Raw genomic sequence first — 14,766 nt, 5'->3', positions numbered from 1 at the left:
ATCCTGTTTGCTGGTGATTTTCTTGTGCGAAATTGCAAAATCTCTATTTCGCAAGTGCGAGATTGTTCCTTTCCGCCGCAACTACGTGTTCGCAATTGCGAACTCTCGCGAGGTGTGCTGTGCAAGGTGGCAAGCCGCGAGTACGTATTCGCGGGCGACAAACTCCCGCGGGAACACGCAGCAAGATCTAAAATGGCGCGTCACTCGCAAAGAAAAACAACTCGGCAAACGCTAAAATGACGGAAAGTGAACGCCGTGCACCACGCCGCGCGCCGCAACCAAGCAAAAAATCCGCCGCGAGCGGATTCACGGATTTTCGACAAATTCGCGAGAGTTCGCGGATTGCGAATTTGCCGAAAATCCGAAAAATCCGCGATCGGAGCGGATTTTACGCCCATGCTTAATTATGATGTCTGGCAGAAAGCCTCTGACAAGCTGTCGGAGGCTTTCCATCTGACATGGTAGGTTTACAGTCTGACCACCGTATTAAGATGACGGTCGGAGTGAAACCTGCGTGGGGAATTCTAATGTGGTTCAGACGGGCTCACAGAGCCCTCCGGTGCGTCTAACAGACCGCATAATCCCTTAAAGAAAGACGGGGTCTCCCCCATCAGGAATATGATGTTAGTTTCGGAAAGCCATTCCATGTCAGCTTTCCAACATGGAAATGCTGTCAGCAAGCAACATTGGGAGCCCCTACCAGGCCCCCTTCCCCATTGGCCCTCTGAAATGGGACCTGTCCCCTAAACATCCCTGCCCTGCACTGTGTGGCAGGCACCGTGAGGTACCTGCCACACAGTGCAGGGATGTTTGAAAACATCAATTTTTTAATGGAAGCTTGTGCTGCGGGCCTTTTCTGCCCGCCGCACAAGCCACCATTGAAAAATTTATGTTTTTGACTGCATCTAAATACTGTGGTCGGAACCGCTAACCTACGGTCGGGCTATTCCCAATCCGAAACGGTCCGCCTTACATCGTAATCAGATCCTACATCCCGTATAATCAATGTACATTCTTGCATTTGTTCCATCATACATACAGAGAATTATCACAGTAGCAGTCCTGGCAGTGCGACTTCCCATTGCTATTAGCAGGAAAATAATACACTGGAGAGGAAGAACTGTATAAAGAAGCAAATCCAGAACCTTCATCAAACTGCCCAATAGAAAGTGCATCACATCCAACTCATCTTTAGGAGATGTGGTTGAGGAGGGGATAACCACCTCTGTGTGTCAGTGGTTTTTCCAACTGTAGGGGATATTGGAATGCCAAGGGGGTGGGAGGAATCTCAATCATCATTACTCCAGTATTGGAGCTTTCATAGATTCACATGCCTGAATCATTCCCCGTCGTCAGTATATTCAATTGTTATTAGACCTGAGTGTTTTTCCTTCTCCAAATTTGATTTTTTTGATTTCCTAAGCCTATTTCTCACTCTTCTACCATGGCTGACAAGGAGAAAAAAGGATTGTTTAGAGCTTGTGCCTCCCAAGAAAAGGCTTTATACAGACGACCCTCATAAAGACTGCATCTACTGCCTTTATCCAGACCATCAGGCAAAGGATTTCAAGGTATGTCGTACTTTTTCAAATAAAACTTTGAGGGACTGGGAAGGAAGGCTTCTACTCTGGCTTCAAAAGGTGAAGGCTAGAAAGGAAATTTTATCTACGTCCAGTGAGGAGGAGTCCTCGTCTTCCAGGAGATCTCAGAAAAGGAGCAGATCTACCTCAGGCTCATACCTCAGGGGAAAGACCTGAGAAGGCCCTTGAAAAGACCACCCCAGGGTCTTCAGGGCGTAGTCCCTCAAAATCTCCTTCAAGCAAAGAAAAGGAGAAGAAGGGTCTTGCTTCGGGGGTTAAACACACCAAGAAGACTAGTTCTGAGCCTCCAAAATCTCCCCCCAAGGTCAAGATTTCTGTCAAAAAACTATCCTCCAAACCTTCTGAGGAGAAAAGGGAGAAATATGCGTCGTTGACGGGAGCGACGACGAAGAAGATAACGCCGTCGACGAAAAAACCTGAGGTAAAAGCTGTTTCAGATGCTTTATCACTGTCGACAGTACCACCGTCGACAGTACCACCGTCGACGACAGTGCCGACACCAAGATCGACGAAGACGGCAGTGACGACGGGATCGTCTAAGGCAACAATGACGACGGTGATGGCAATGTCGACGGTAGCGTCGACGACAATGATATTGTCGCCGGTTTCGACGGCGATCTCGTCGACGGGCTCGTCGACAAGGGAAAAAACTGCAGAAAAGAGGTTTTTGGCCTTGAAAAGGACAATTATACCTGAACTTACCTCTCCAAGTAAGGTGTCACCTCTGGTACCATCTCATCTTCTGGAGGTAGAGGATTCGGAAGGGGACGAGGATGACGGCGGCCCTTTTGGGTATGCCAGTAGTCCGTCTCAGTTTCAAGTGAAATACCAGGAGGAAGATTCAGATGAATATGACGTCCAAGAGCATCCTCAACTACAATACCACCAAGAACAACAGGAACAGATGACAAGTGTACCATCTTCCTTGTTAAAGGATTTACAATTTATGTTAGAGAATTATAGGAGGAGATATCCTGTACCTCAATCCTCAAGGGAAATTCCCGAGACAACGCCTCAACCAAGCTCTGTGCCAAGTACACCAGTGTGTAGGCAGGACATCTTACCGGAACCCCTCCCAAGATCTCCACCACCGAGATCTGTTCAGGACCCAAGGACCACAGATGAGGAAGAAGGAGAGATCACGGACCCTAGCAGAGAGTGGGACGATTATCTAATTCCGTCACCTTCTTCTCCGTCTCCGAAGCCTGTAGATTCTCCACCGGAGACATAGGTGGATTTCATAATTTAATGGAAAGAGCCACTTAAAGGATTTGCACTCACCATGTCAGACGGTAAGACGGAATGTTTCTTGCATGATTTCAAGGATCCCTATCGTAAGACAGTTCGATCTTTGCCGATTGTTAGTCATCTTTGGGAGAAAAGCCTGAAAGTCATGGAAGTCATGGAAGCACCAGCCACAATGATTCCTGTTCTCGCTAGGTTGGACAAAAAGTATAAAGCTCCTTCGGAGGCTCCAGCTTGTCTTTAAGGGCATCCTAAGCCAGACTCTGTTATTACCCAAGCAGTTCAGCAAAAGTCAAGAAACCCGTCAGCTCCTATTACGGCACCTTCGGATAGGAAAGGTAGAAGGCTGGACAATGCAGGGAAGAGGTTTCCTCTATGTTGGCTTTGTTAGTAAGAGCTGCGAATGCCCTGGCCATTCTAGGGCAGTATGATAGACAAATGTGATGCGACCTTTAGCCCTACATAGACCGTATACCAGAGACGGAAAGGCAGAAAGCCGGAAACATTCTACTAGAAGGGGAGAGGACTTCGGCCGAAGTCATAGATTGCGCTATGGACATAGCGACCACGGCATTCAGATCTCTGGGAGGAGCTGCGGTACTACGTAGACAAGGATGGTTGAGTGCGACAGCATTTAGACCGGAAGTCCAGAATAAAATCTTGGACCTTCCTTTCAATGGTGAAGATCTATTTGGCAAGCATATAGATGATGCTCTACAAAGTATCGAAAAGGATGCGGATACGGCTAAGTCATTGGGAACTCTACAATACAGGAAAGTTCCTTTTCGAGGCTCTAAAGGTAGAGGTCAAACATCTTACAGAGGAAGTTATCAACAAGGTCGATATTCCTCTTATTCCACCTCATCCCAGCCCTATCGACAGCAGTATTCACAGCGCCAGACAGAAGGCTATTCAAAGTCGACTCCTAGAGGTAGAGGAAGTCGTCAGGGGAAAGACAACACCCAACGACAATGACAATCTTCTAATTCCGGCTACACCGATTCCTTCAAGATCACATGTTCCCCTGGGTGGAAAGATTGATTATTATTTTCAAGAAAAACATCCTATAATGGCGGCCTGTTCTGGACCTCCGATCCCTAAACACCTATTTCAAAAAGCAATCTTTCAGGATGGTTTCTCTGCAAGACATCCTTCTACTGTTGAACCCAGGAGACCATATGATCACACTAGACCTACAGGATGCGTACTTTCATATCCCCATCCATTCTTCACACAGGCAGTACCTTCGGTTCATGGTAGCCGGAGAACATTACCAATTCAAGGTACTGCCCTTCGGTCTCAAAACAGCCCCCAGAATTTTTACAAAATGCCTGGCTCCAGTGGCTGCGATTCTAAGACGACAATAACATCAAGTATTTCCCTACCTTGACGACTGGCTAGTCAAGGCACCAACAGCAGCGTCAGCCCGAGCGTCAACAGAAGCTTGCGTACAGCTGTTTGCCAGTCTAGGTCTGACTATACACAAAGAAAAGTTATCCCTTCAACCAACACAGAGCATCACCTTTTTGAGAGCAATAATAGATACAGAGAGAAACAAAGCATTTCCCTCCAAAGAAAGACAGCGGAAGATTATTTCTCTCTTCCAAGACTTTATAAAAAGAGAGTGTCTTTCAATACGCAAGTAAAAGTCATTCCTGGGTACAATGTCATCTTGCATTCCCCTTGTACCTCACTGCAGGTTAAGAATGTGCCCGTTGCAGGAGCAACTAGATCTACAGTGGCATCAAGCGGAAGGATCCTTTGAAGATGTGGTCCAGGTCACACCGGCCATGGTTCAAGCAGCAACATGGTGGACCCGAAAACGAAATGTCTCGCAGGGTCTCTCATTCCTCGCAGTCTCAGCGCCTTTAATAGTGACTACAGATGCGTCCCTAGAAGGATGGGGAGTGTTCCTTCAGGACCTGCAAGTCAGCGGTCGCTGGAGGTTGCAGGAGCAAAAACTCCACATAAACTTACTATAACTCAGAGTGGTCCGACTAGCATTGCTGGCCTTCCTGCCAAGGATAAAAGGATCATCTGTGTTGATAAGAGCGGACAACACAACTGCAATGCACTACTTAAACAAGCAGGGAGGAACAAGATCACTCTCGCTCTCTCAGAAAGCCCAGGACATATCGGAATGGGCGCTGCGGCAAGAAATATCCTTTAAAGCAGAACACCTCCCAGGGGATCAAAACATCAAGGCGGATACTCTCAGCAGACTCAAATCGTCCTGCCACGAGTGGGAGTTGAACCAAGCAGTCCTGAACAGCATTTTTCAAAGATGGGGAGAACCGACTGTGGATCTCTTCGAAACAGCGGAGAACAGGAAATGCTGGTTCTTCGCAAGCTGGCTCTTGGGAATCTTGGGGGAATGCATTTTCGATGGCATGGTCAGGCGTCGTGGCCTACGCCTTTCCTCCAATCCCCCTGCTGCGGCGAGTGCTGGTAAAGATCAAGAAAGAACCATGCAGAATAATCCTAATAGCCCCATGGTGGCCCAGACAGCACTGGTTCACGGAGCTTCTGCTACTTTCGGAGGTCCCTCCAATTCTCCTCCAGCCAATACCATCGCTTCTGACGATGGCCCAGGGACAAGTGCTCCATCCGGACCGAGAATCTTGTGCTTAGCAGCCTATCTCCTGAGCACTGTGAATTTCAGAATCTGAACATTTACGAAGAATGCAAAGATATCCTCTCCAAGGCTAGAGCAGATAGTACAAACAAGACCTACAGAATGAAGTGGACGAGATTCTGTCTCTGGTGTCAAAGGAGTAAGCTTCATCCGTTGAATTCGGCACCTCATGAAATTATTCCATACATCTTATTTTTAGCTAAGTCAGGTTTGGCTCACGCATCTATAAAGGTACATTTAGCTGCAATATCACGCTACAAAAGGACTGCAATTCATGAAGGGATTATTCAGAGTTTTTCCTCCAATAAAACCTCCTCCACCTCTTTGGCGTTTGAACATAGTCCTGTCTCAACTAATGAAGCAGCCTTTCGAACCTATTCACAGGGCAGATCTCAAATTCCTATCGTGGAAGGTAGCGCTTCTCATCACTCTAACTTCGGCCAGAAGAGTGGGGGAATTGCAGGCTCTCACGATTCAAGAACCTTTTCTGCAATTTGGAGAGGACAGGATGATGCTCAGAACTAATCCAAAATTAATTCCAAAAGTACCAACAGACTTTCACTTGAATGAACCATTAGTTTTAAAACGTTTCTTTCCACAACCAACAGCAGCAGCAGCGGAAAGAGTTCTACATTCACTGGATGTCCAGCAATGTCTAAAATTCTATTTGCAAGAGACTAAGCACTTTCGCAAATCTTTGCAACTGTTTGTAGCTTTCAGCGCACTCAGGAAGGGCTTCCCTCTATCAAAACGTGGGATTGCCAGATGGATTTCAAGTGCTATAGTATATTGTCACCAAGCTGCTGGGAAACCTCCGAACGCATGAGTTCGTGCTCATTCAGCGATAGCAGTGTCCACCTCCATTGCATTATTTGCAGGAGTGCCAATCCAGGATATCTGCAGGGCAGCGACCTGGAGTTCTATGCACTCCTTCACCAGGCATTACTGTTTGGAAACAGCCGCAGAGACTGATGTCGCAGTGGGAGAAGCAGTGCTAAGAAACATTATCCAATGACGGTGAGCCCCCTTTGCATCCCTCCATCCTTTGTTACAAATGCACATTTTTTCTATTGTTCTGTTGAATTACAATGATATGTTGATATGCAGAATTCTACAATAACTATATACAGGATCATGCTGTGTGATATAAAAAAAAGGATGTGCTTTGTACTACTTCTCGCTATTCTGATATAGGCATGTGAATCTATGAAAGCTCCAATACTGGAGTAAGAAAACAAGTTACTTACCTGTAAGTGTAGTTTTGTAGTTCTCCAGTATTGAAAGCTTTCATAGATTCACATGCGACCCACTCTTCTCCCCTGAGAGGTTCACCTTGGATTTAGCATGGAGAGTGTGTTTATGCACAAGTGCGCGGAAATCGTAGGAGCAGAAGGTTCTCTCAGTAGGGTTCTAGAGGTTGAGGAGTTCTGATTGGTTCAGGGAAAAGTTTGGTCTCTTTTACATAACAAGGGTTATGGGCTGCAAAAGGGAAATGGGCCTAGGCCTCTTTTCCAGTTTGCTATACTACTAAGCATTGTTTTTAATGTACTGGAGTCTCCCGTCTTGACGACGGGGAATGATTCAGGCATGTGAATCTATGAAAGCTTCCAAAACTGGAGAACTACAGTTACAGGTAAGTAACTTGTTTTCTACTGTGTGGTAAGTGTAGCTAGGATAGAGCTGCTTGAGGCTATTGTATTAGTGGTGTATAAAGGTGGGCACCTGGTTCCGGGTGGCCTTTCGTCTGTTTTGGCCTCCACCTCCCCCAAGAAATCCTCTCAATGTAGTGGCGTTGTGGGGTTTGCAGTGGGCCAGTGTATTTCGTGGTAGCATCCAGTTATGCGTACATTCCCCTTTTGACGTAGTCAGGCTGTCTGGTAATCGACGCCAAACTCCAAAGGCCCTATAGTAGTTACTGTCTCTGGGACAGTTGAAGGGCCCTGAGGCAGTAATCAAACGGAATAGAAAGACAGAAGAGCAAAGTTCAATCACAACTATAGCTGTTTCATTAATCATTCTGTTGTGATGTCGCTGTGAAAGGAATATTTTATTGTCGTAGCAGGAAGGCAGTATCCGGACTCACTGGCAAGTTCTACCAACTGGGATTAATTCAATAGGGGGGTTGTGGTCCACCTATGTGTATGTGTTTAGCATCTGTTAAGGTCCCTCTTAGGTGTTATGCGGATGCGTTTTAACTGCTCCATGACAGGGTTGAACTGCATTCCTGCTACAATTAGTTGTCTCCTAGTGGCGTTGGCAGTAAGCAGGATTTCTCATGGACCTTTCCAAGTCCCAGATGATGACAATGTGTTTTAGGATCAAGGTGATTAAAGGCAGCATAAGACATTTTGTCTTCCAAGGCAATAGGCTTGGCATTATGTCCAGTTGCTGCAAATGTCTTGAGCTCGGAGAGTTACCAGAGAATTAGAGTAGCTTAACCATACAAGTTTTCCTAAAAATAACACACTTAGATGAGGATCTGAGATATAAGAGAAAGATTGGTCTGATCCTACTTTTAAAAACTAAGGAACCATCAGATGATGAACGAAGTGGCAAACCAATCTATATGAACACTATTTCCTTCTTGGGTAGGAAGAACTTTAATTCTTTAAATCTCAATATGCAAGAAGTTAGGCTTTAAAAATCCATCCTTGTTGTACCAGAAGGCAGTTTGAAATGGGTAGATAATGTTGAACTGACTCCCTACGTAGAAGGTTCAGAATCATCTGTGCAACGTCATTTAAATCTACTTGTAGGATGCCAAAAGCCAAAATAAATTGTGGAAGGCCTAAGTATGACAAGTTCCTGTAATTTAAGCAAGAAGTGACAAGAGATTGGATCGCAGGTTTGTGTGGCAGTCAAAGGAAGAAGAGAAATGACTTTGAAAGTAGAGCTTCACGAAGCAAAGCACTTAAACACCACTGATGAAATCTGAGGGGGAAAAGATAATCTGACATCAAACAAGATGCCCAAATTCCTTGTACATTTGTGGAGAGTGGGCCTAATCTCAGATGACCACCAACCAGAAGACTAGTATGAGAGCCACGGAGCAAAATCTCAGTCTTTTCTGAGTTCAGTTTCAAGGACTTTCCGCTGATCCATGCAGCCACTGCTGATGTGCAGGAGAGAAAGTGTTTGAGTGTCACAGAGGCTGCCCAGAACGGAAATTATGATCTTCTCATTTGTACACAGCGCAATGTTAAATTCATAGGACCTGAGCAGTGCTGCAAGAACAGTAAAGTAAATATTAAGTAAAGTAGGGCACAGGGAAGGGCTGAGGTAGGAATTTGTAGTGCCCCGCCATAAACAGTTAACTTTATATTGAGGTCCACAAAAGGTTTCTTAAGTAGAAGAATAACATTAGCATGCTTCCAACAAGACGGATACTCAGCCTTGACTAAAGAGGCATTACACATTTCTGCCAGTGGAGGAACTAAAAGATTCAGAGCAATGGATTATACCTTGTGAGGATACATAACAGAGGGTGAGCCGAATTTAATGGCTGATAACAAAGTACCCATTCCTTCCAGAGTAGTAAAAGGAAATTCTGATAAACAGGAGCCAGCCTGAACGAATCATGTGCCAAAAATGGCAGTCCAGGATTCAGTTTCCACAGGATTGCCAAATCTAGTCTTCATCTTGAGTATTTTATCCTGAACGAATTGTGCCAAATTATCAAACAGGTTTGGAAAGCCAGACCACATTGCTCCATGGGCTGTTTTTGCATTTCTATGTTTTAAACATAGAAAACAGCAGATGAGGTATGAATGATATGCGGATACATTTAATAGCCTTTCAATAGAGTCCCTTACGTATAGGGCAATAACGTTTTCTCCAAAGGCATTCAAGTTTCTTACAGTACCATTTAGCCTCTTTCAGTTCTTTAGAACACCAAGGAGCAGATGGCACTGTCCCTTTGGATCTCTCCTGTCTTACTGGTGTCATTTTATCTAGTGTGTTTGCAATCCAATAATTAAAAGCTTGTGCATCATCTTCAATATGATTGGAAGGGGTATAAGGAGTAGTACTTAAAGTTGCTGCTTAGCTTTCTTGGACCCCTTTATGAAAAGTTATTGTAGAATTATTACACTGAACAGTATGTGACTTCAAAACAGATTTAAGGGTTATGTAACAAGGACCAACATAGCAGTGTGACCGTATAGAATAACAGGTATTTCTGCATTAAGATAGTAGAAATACTTAAAAATTGAGTCAATTATATATTGCATCTTGTGAATTGGAGCTCTGCCCTACTCGTTTCAAACCCAGAATTTAGAAAGTCTTTATTAACTCCAAAGAATGGTTATTTGACACATTATCTACTTGAAAATGTACATCTCCCAGTAAAGCAAAATTTGAGGATTTGCAAACATGGAAGGTGGGGGTGTGGGGAGAAGTAGAATCGGGTAATTGATTTCGCAACAGGCGGCCTCAAAATCGATGCACCAATAGCTGCACAAAAGTGGGATTCTTTTGTTACATTTCAAATAACTTTAGTGAGTTGTTACAAGGTAGAATAGTTGACAATTGGTATGGGGCTCGGTGTTATGTACAGAGTGTTTGGCTGAAGCATCGCTGTTTGAGTCATGTAAATGGATTACAACAAGTAGTGCAATAGTACCCTGACATATGAGTCAGGTGTGCACCCGTAAGACTGTACAACAAAATACGTAAACAAACAAGCTAAGGTGCTCATAAATTAAGGAGGAATTTGTGCAGTAGAACAAGGCAAAGATGGAGAAATGTGAAACAGGGGGAGAGGGAAGAGGTAGGAGGTAGACCAATTGGTTGGTAATGGATCCTGGATCATAATTATCCTAGGATGAATTGTGAGTATAGGAGAGTCAGAATCTTTGCATAGTTTCTCTCACAAGTTCCTTTTGGACAAGGGATTTCCTCAAAAAAGAGTTGTACTGTCTTCATTTTTAAAGAGTAACAAAACACACAAGCTATTCCGCCCTTCTTCTCAGAATCGACAGAGACCAGATGCAGAGTACCCCAAGGACCCTCCCTCAGCCCCACCCTCTTCAACGTCTACATGGCCTCCCTCGCAACCATCGTCAGAAACCATGGGCTCAACATCGTCTTCTATGATGATGACACTCAACTCATCCTCTCCCTACCAAGGAACCAGACATCACTAGGCACAACTTCCAGGAAAAGATGAAAGCCGTTGGTCGCAACCTGAATGAAGAACAGCTGCCTGAAACTCAACCCAACTGAGAGAAAACAGAAGTCCTCATCCTCGGCTCCACCCCCTCCGCATGGGAAGACACCAGGTGGCCTCCTGCCCTTGGAAACCCACCCACCCCGACAGACCATGCACGTAACCTCAGCTTCATGCTGGACTCATCGTTTACTATGAACCGCCAGATTAATGGGTCTTCTCTGCATACTTCAACACCCTCCGCATACTCCGTAAAATATTCCAATGGATACCCTCCGATTCCAGAAAAAATGTTACTCACGCCATCATCACCAGCAGACTTGACTGCGGCAATACCTTCTAATCCAGAATCAACAAAAAACACCTCTGCAAACTCCAGACCATCCAGAACGCCACAGTCAGACTATTCCGCACAACCACATAACCCAATACCTCCTTTATCTCCTCTGGCTCCATGTCAAAAGAAGAATAACTTTCAAGCTACTCACGCACGCCTACAAGGCCCTCCACAACATCGACCTCAATACCTCAACAACCGTCTTCCCTTCCATGCCCCCAAGATAAAACCTCCACTCAGCCGACCTCTCCCTAGCCACCGTCCCATGCTTTTACAGGAACGGGTGAGTACTGTGCACTACAAGCCCTTGATTAATTTATTGATTAACCACACAATATATAAGCAAGATCGATAATCAAGAAGGTGAAGACAGTTTTGTAAATTATTGCTTCCCTGCTACCTAGCTTATTCCTTTGTTACATGCTTTTAATGAAATGGCCTGCTATAATAGCCACAGAGATGGCTGGGTTGGATGTGAAAACGGTGAAAACAGTGAAAACGCCTAATTGTTGTTTAAGTAGAGACCTAACATTCAAAAGAAAACAGCGTACACCCTATTTAAAAGTATGATTTTTAGGTAAAGGCTCCTTGACGCCTGTACAGTATATGTAAAGCTCTTACACACCCAATACGGTGTACGGTTTAAAAGGAAGTGGAGTGGAGTATTTGCACAAAAGACAAGATAACGGCCTAGAAATATCCATATCGGGTGATAAAAAGTGTGCAAAGCCCATCTTTCAAATTCAGCCTATAAAGTTCATTAGTATGAGTAGTAAAGGGGTGTGCCCTCGTGGCTCATGGACCTGGGTCATAAAGTAATTGAAGGAAGCAAGTGGTCTGAGTCGATTATGGTGACTAAATTAAATTCAACACATCACAATTGTAATACTTTCGCTTTAACTCAAAAAATAATAAATGTAATAATAAATAAATTGTTAAGAGTATGAATATGTATTTATTTCATACACAGATGCAGTTGTTTCTCTATTTACTGCATATCTTTGTTTTAGATCATTCGTATCATATTGAAACAATTATACAGTCATTGCTCAATTGGTGCTCTCAGTGAGTGAAAGGAAGGGGGAGTGATAGGTGTGCGGGACGTGGTAAAGGTGGTGTGACAATATTGCATCACATTACAATTGTTACGCCTTTACAATAAAGTTAATGATTATGTTCCCAAACCCGCCACACCATAGGAACAAACGAAAGATTCGCTCTTACCTATGTGTGATGTGATTTGGGAACATAATCATTAACTTTATTGTAAAGGCGTAACAATTGTAATGTGATGCAATATTGTCACACCACCTTTACCACGTCCCGCACACCTATCACTCCCCCTTCCTTTCACTCACTGAGAGCACCAATTGAGCAATGACTGTATATTTGTTTCAATATGATACGAATGATCTAAAACAAAGATATGCAGTAAATAGAGAAACAACTGCATCTGTGTATGAAATAAATACATATTCATACTCTTAACAATTTATTTATTATTACATTTATTATTTTTTGAGTTAAAGCGAAAGTATTACAATTGTGATGTGTTGAATTTAATTTAGTCACCATAATCGACTCAGACCACTTGCTTCCTTCAATTATTTTATAAAGTTCATTAGGGCGGTCGTGGGAATAAAGATTATATTATATAAAAATCGGAGGTACAAGTGCTAGTCGCAGTCCGACTGCAGGCCAGATTGCTTTTGGTGCACCAGTGGCACAGATGCACGGCTGGCCCGAATCTCTCCACATTCTCCGTACGTCAAGTCAAGAAACTTGACCACTGAGAAATTCAACACTGTGCATAGGGTGGGTGCCAATTTAGGAAGTTTAACATTTTTCACGAGTTGGTAGACTCAGATAAATCTAGGTTTATGACACACAGCATAGTCTAAGAAGACTCCTCAGATGTCTTAAGAGGCGATGTGCAAAGTCATTTTAATAACCGGCAATGGCTGAAATCTCATTTGATTCACTGGAATGACTCTATCTGCAGGCCATCCTACGGAAGTAGGCGTGGGGGTTTGGACCCAAATTCTTGGCCTGGGTGAGACTACTCTACACTGATCCGATACCTCGTGTTACGGTCAATGGCGTGTGCTCGGCGAGTTTTACGCTGGATCGGAGAACTAGACAGGCGTGTCCAATTTCCATGCTCTTCTTTGCAGTGGCCCTTGAAGAGCTGGCGGAGTGGGTGAGGAAGGAGGCACTTTTAAGAGGCATTAACTGGCCCCCTGACTGAAGTGATTTAATATCCCTTTATGAGGATGATATTCTTATATACCTGGCAGATCCAGATAGCTCACTCTCTAGAGTACTGGAGGTACTTGCCATCTTCGGGAGGTACTCTGGTACCCACATCAACTGGCATAAGTCAGTAATACAACCATTCACCCCCTGGGAGGACCGGTGGGGGGAGAGATCCCCATGGTGCAACCCCCAGAAGTATTCGGATATCAAGGTATATATCTCACTACCGACCCAAAGGACTTTCAGAGGCACAATTTCGGTAAGGTACATGAGAAATTAAAAAAAGATGTGAACCACTGGAGGAAGATTCCTATTTCTCTGCTGGGCACTATTCAAAATGATCACACTCTCGAAGTTCCTATACATGCTCCAAAAAACACCCTATGAGATTCTGGATACCATCTTTAAAGCAGTGGAAGCCACCACATGAACTCTGCTGTGGGATGGCAGGGCACCACAGATAGCTCACTTGACCCTGAAGAGGGGGCCTTACTATGGGTGGATTGCTCTCTTAAACCTAAAGTACTGTTACTGGGTAACCCAGTTACTATTAGGATACAAATATGCTTTTGATTTCAAGTGGAGACAGCGCTGATGGCTGACAGAGGATCAGTGGGCAAAGGGAGCTACCTTGTCCTAATGTGTGACAGTGATGGCTCCTAAGCACTACCTACACAGATGGCCATAATCCCCAAGGTGTGGAGAGTGTCCACAAGGGTGTAGGAGTGGGAGACGAGGCTAACCCTAAAACACCATTGTAGTAGTCCAATATACTGGCAAACAACTGTGGCCTGTGCAGGTAAGAGCAGTGGGGCCGGGTGGGGGGAGTGGGGTTGGGGGGCGGGGGTGGATATGGATGGAGGAGGGAAAAATTATGATTTAATTTTCCCTCATCGTCGTTTGTCAAAATCCCCCCTATCACACTTCTAGACAGGGAGGGACTATTCTAATAATCGTGAGTCTTTCAGATGCAGATCTCAACTTAGGTTTTGGTCCCCCACCGAATGCCATAGTGAGGAAAACCGGTCATGAAAAAGTAGAAAAGAGATAACTAGGTCAGGTTTGTGAGAGACATTCCACCCTAGGCAGAGACTAACACTGTTATTCTATTTTTTCAGCTCGATTTGGGGACTGTGTATGATGCCCCAGGTAAAGTAATAATATCCAGATGGTGGAAAGTGGGGCAAGGTGAAAAAGAATATGAGGGAATGAGTGAAGTTTTTCTGGGACAAGAGTCAGTTGTATTGGGAAGTTGGGTGACTAGCAAAGGTATAGAGTCACAATGACAGAATGAAGGCTGTGAGTGGGAGGACTAAGGAAAATGAACAGTCTGAAAGAGGAAACATGGAGGCTGTGTGGAATTATGAGGTAAGAGTGAGAAGGGAGCATGTTTGTGACAATTAGAGTGCAGCTAAGAGGAAATAAAATAGACAATCTGTATGGGCAAATTATGTATTCTATCAAGGGTGAAAGTGAGAGGTTCTGAAGGGAGGAGACCAGGTTTGGAAGAGGCTAGTGAACATTT

General features: G+C 44.4%; 1 protein-coding gene across 4 annotated transcripts in view; it reads left to right on the top strand.

Moving 5' to 3' along the window:
• LOC144792108 (myoferlin-like) overlaps positions 1–14,766 on the top strand; it is a 2,487,894-nt gene that overhangs the window by 1,143,226 nt on the left and 1,329,902 nt on the right. For all 4 annotated transcript variants that reach the window (XR_013602508.1, XR_013602509.1, XM_078666979.1 and 1 more), the window contains exon 10: positions 14,360–14,390. Coding sequence is in view for 2 of the 4 variants with exons in the window: in XM_078666979.1 (XP_078523105.1) it covers positions 14,360–14,390 (31 nt within the window). In the remaining 2 variants the exon portion in view is untranslated. The remainder of the gene's footprint in view (positions 1–14,359; positions 14,391–14,766) is intronic.

The sequence above is a fragment of the Lissotriton helveticus genome, chromosome 11, assembly GCF_964261635.1.
Source record: "Lissotriton helveticus chromosome 11, aLisHel1.1, whole genome shotgun sequence".
Lineage (NCBI taxonomy): Eukaryota > Metazoa > Chordata > Amphibia > Caudata > Salamandridae > Lissotriton > Lissotriton helveticus.
The sequence above is the reverse complement of the archived record's forward strand: the minus strand, read 5'-3'. Positions and strand labels throughout refer to the sequence as shown.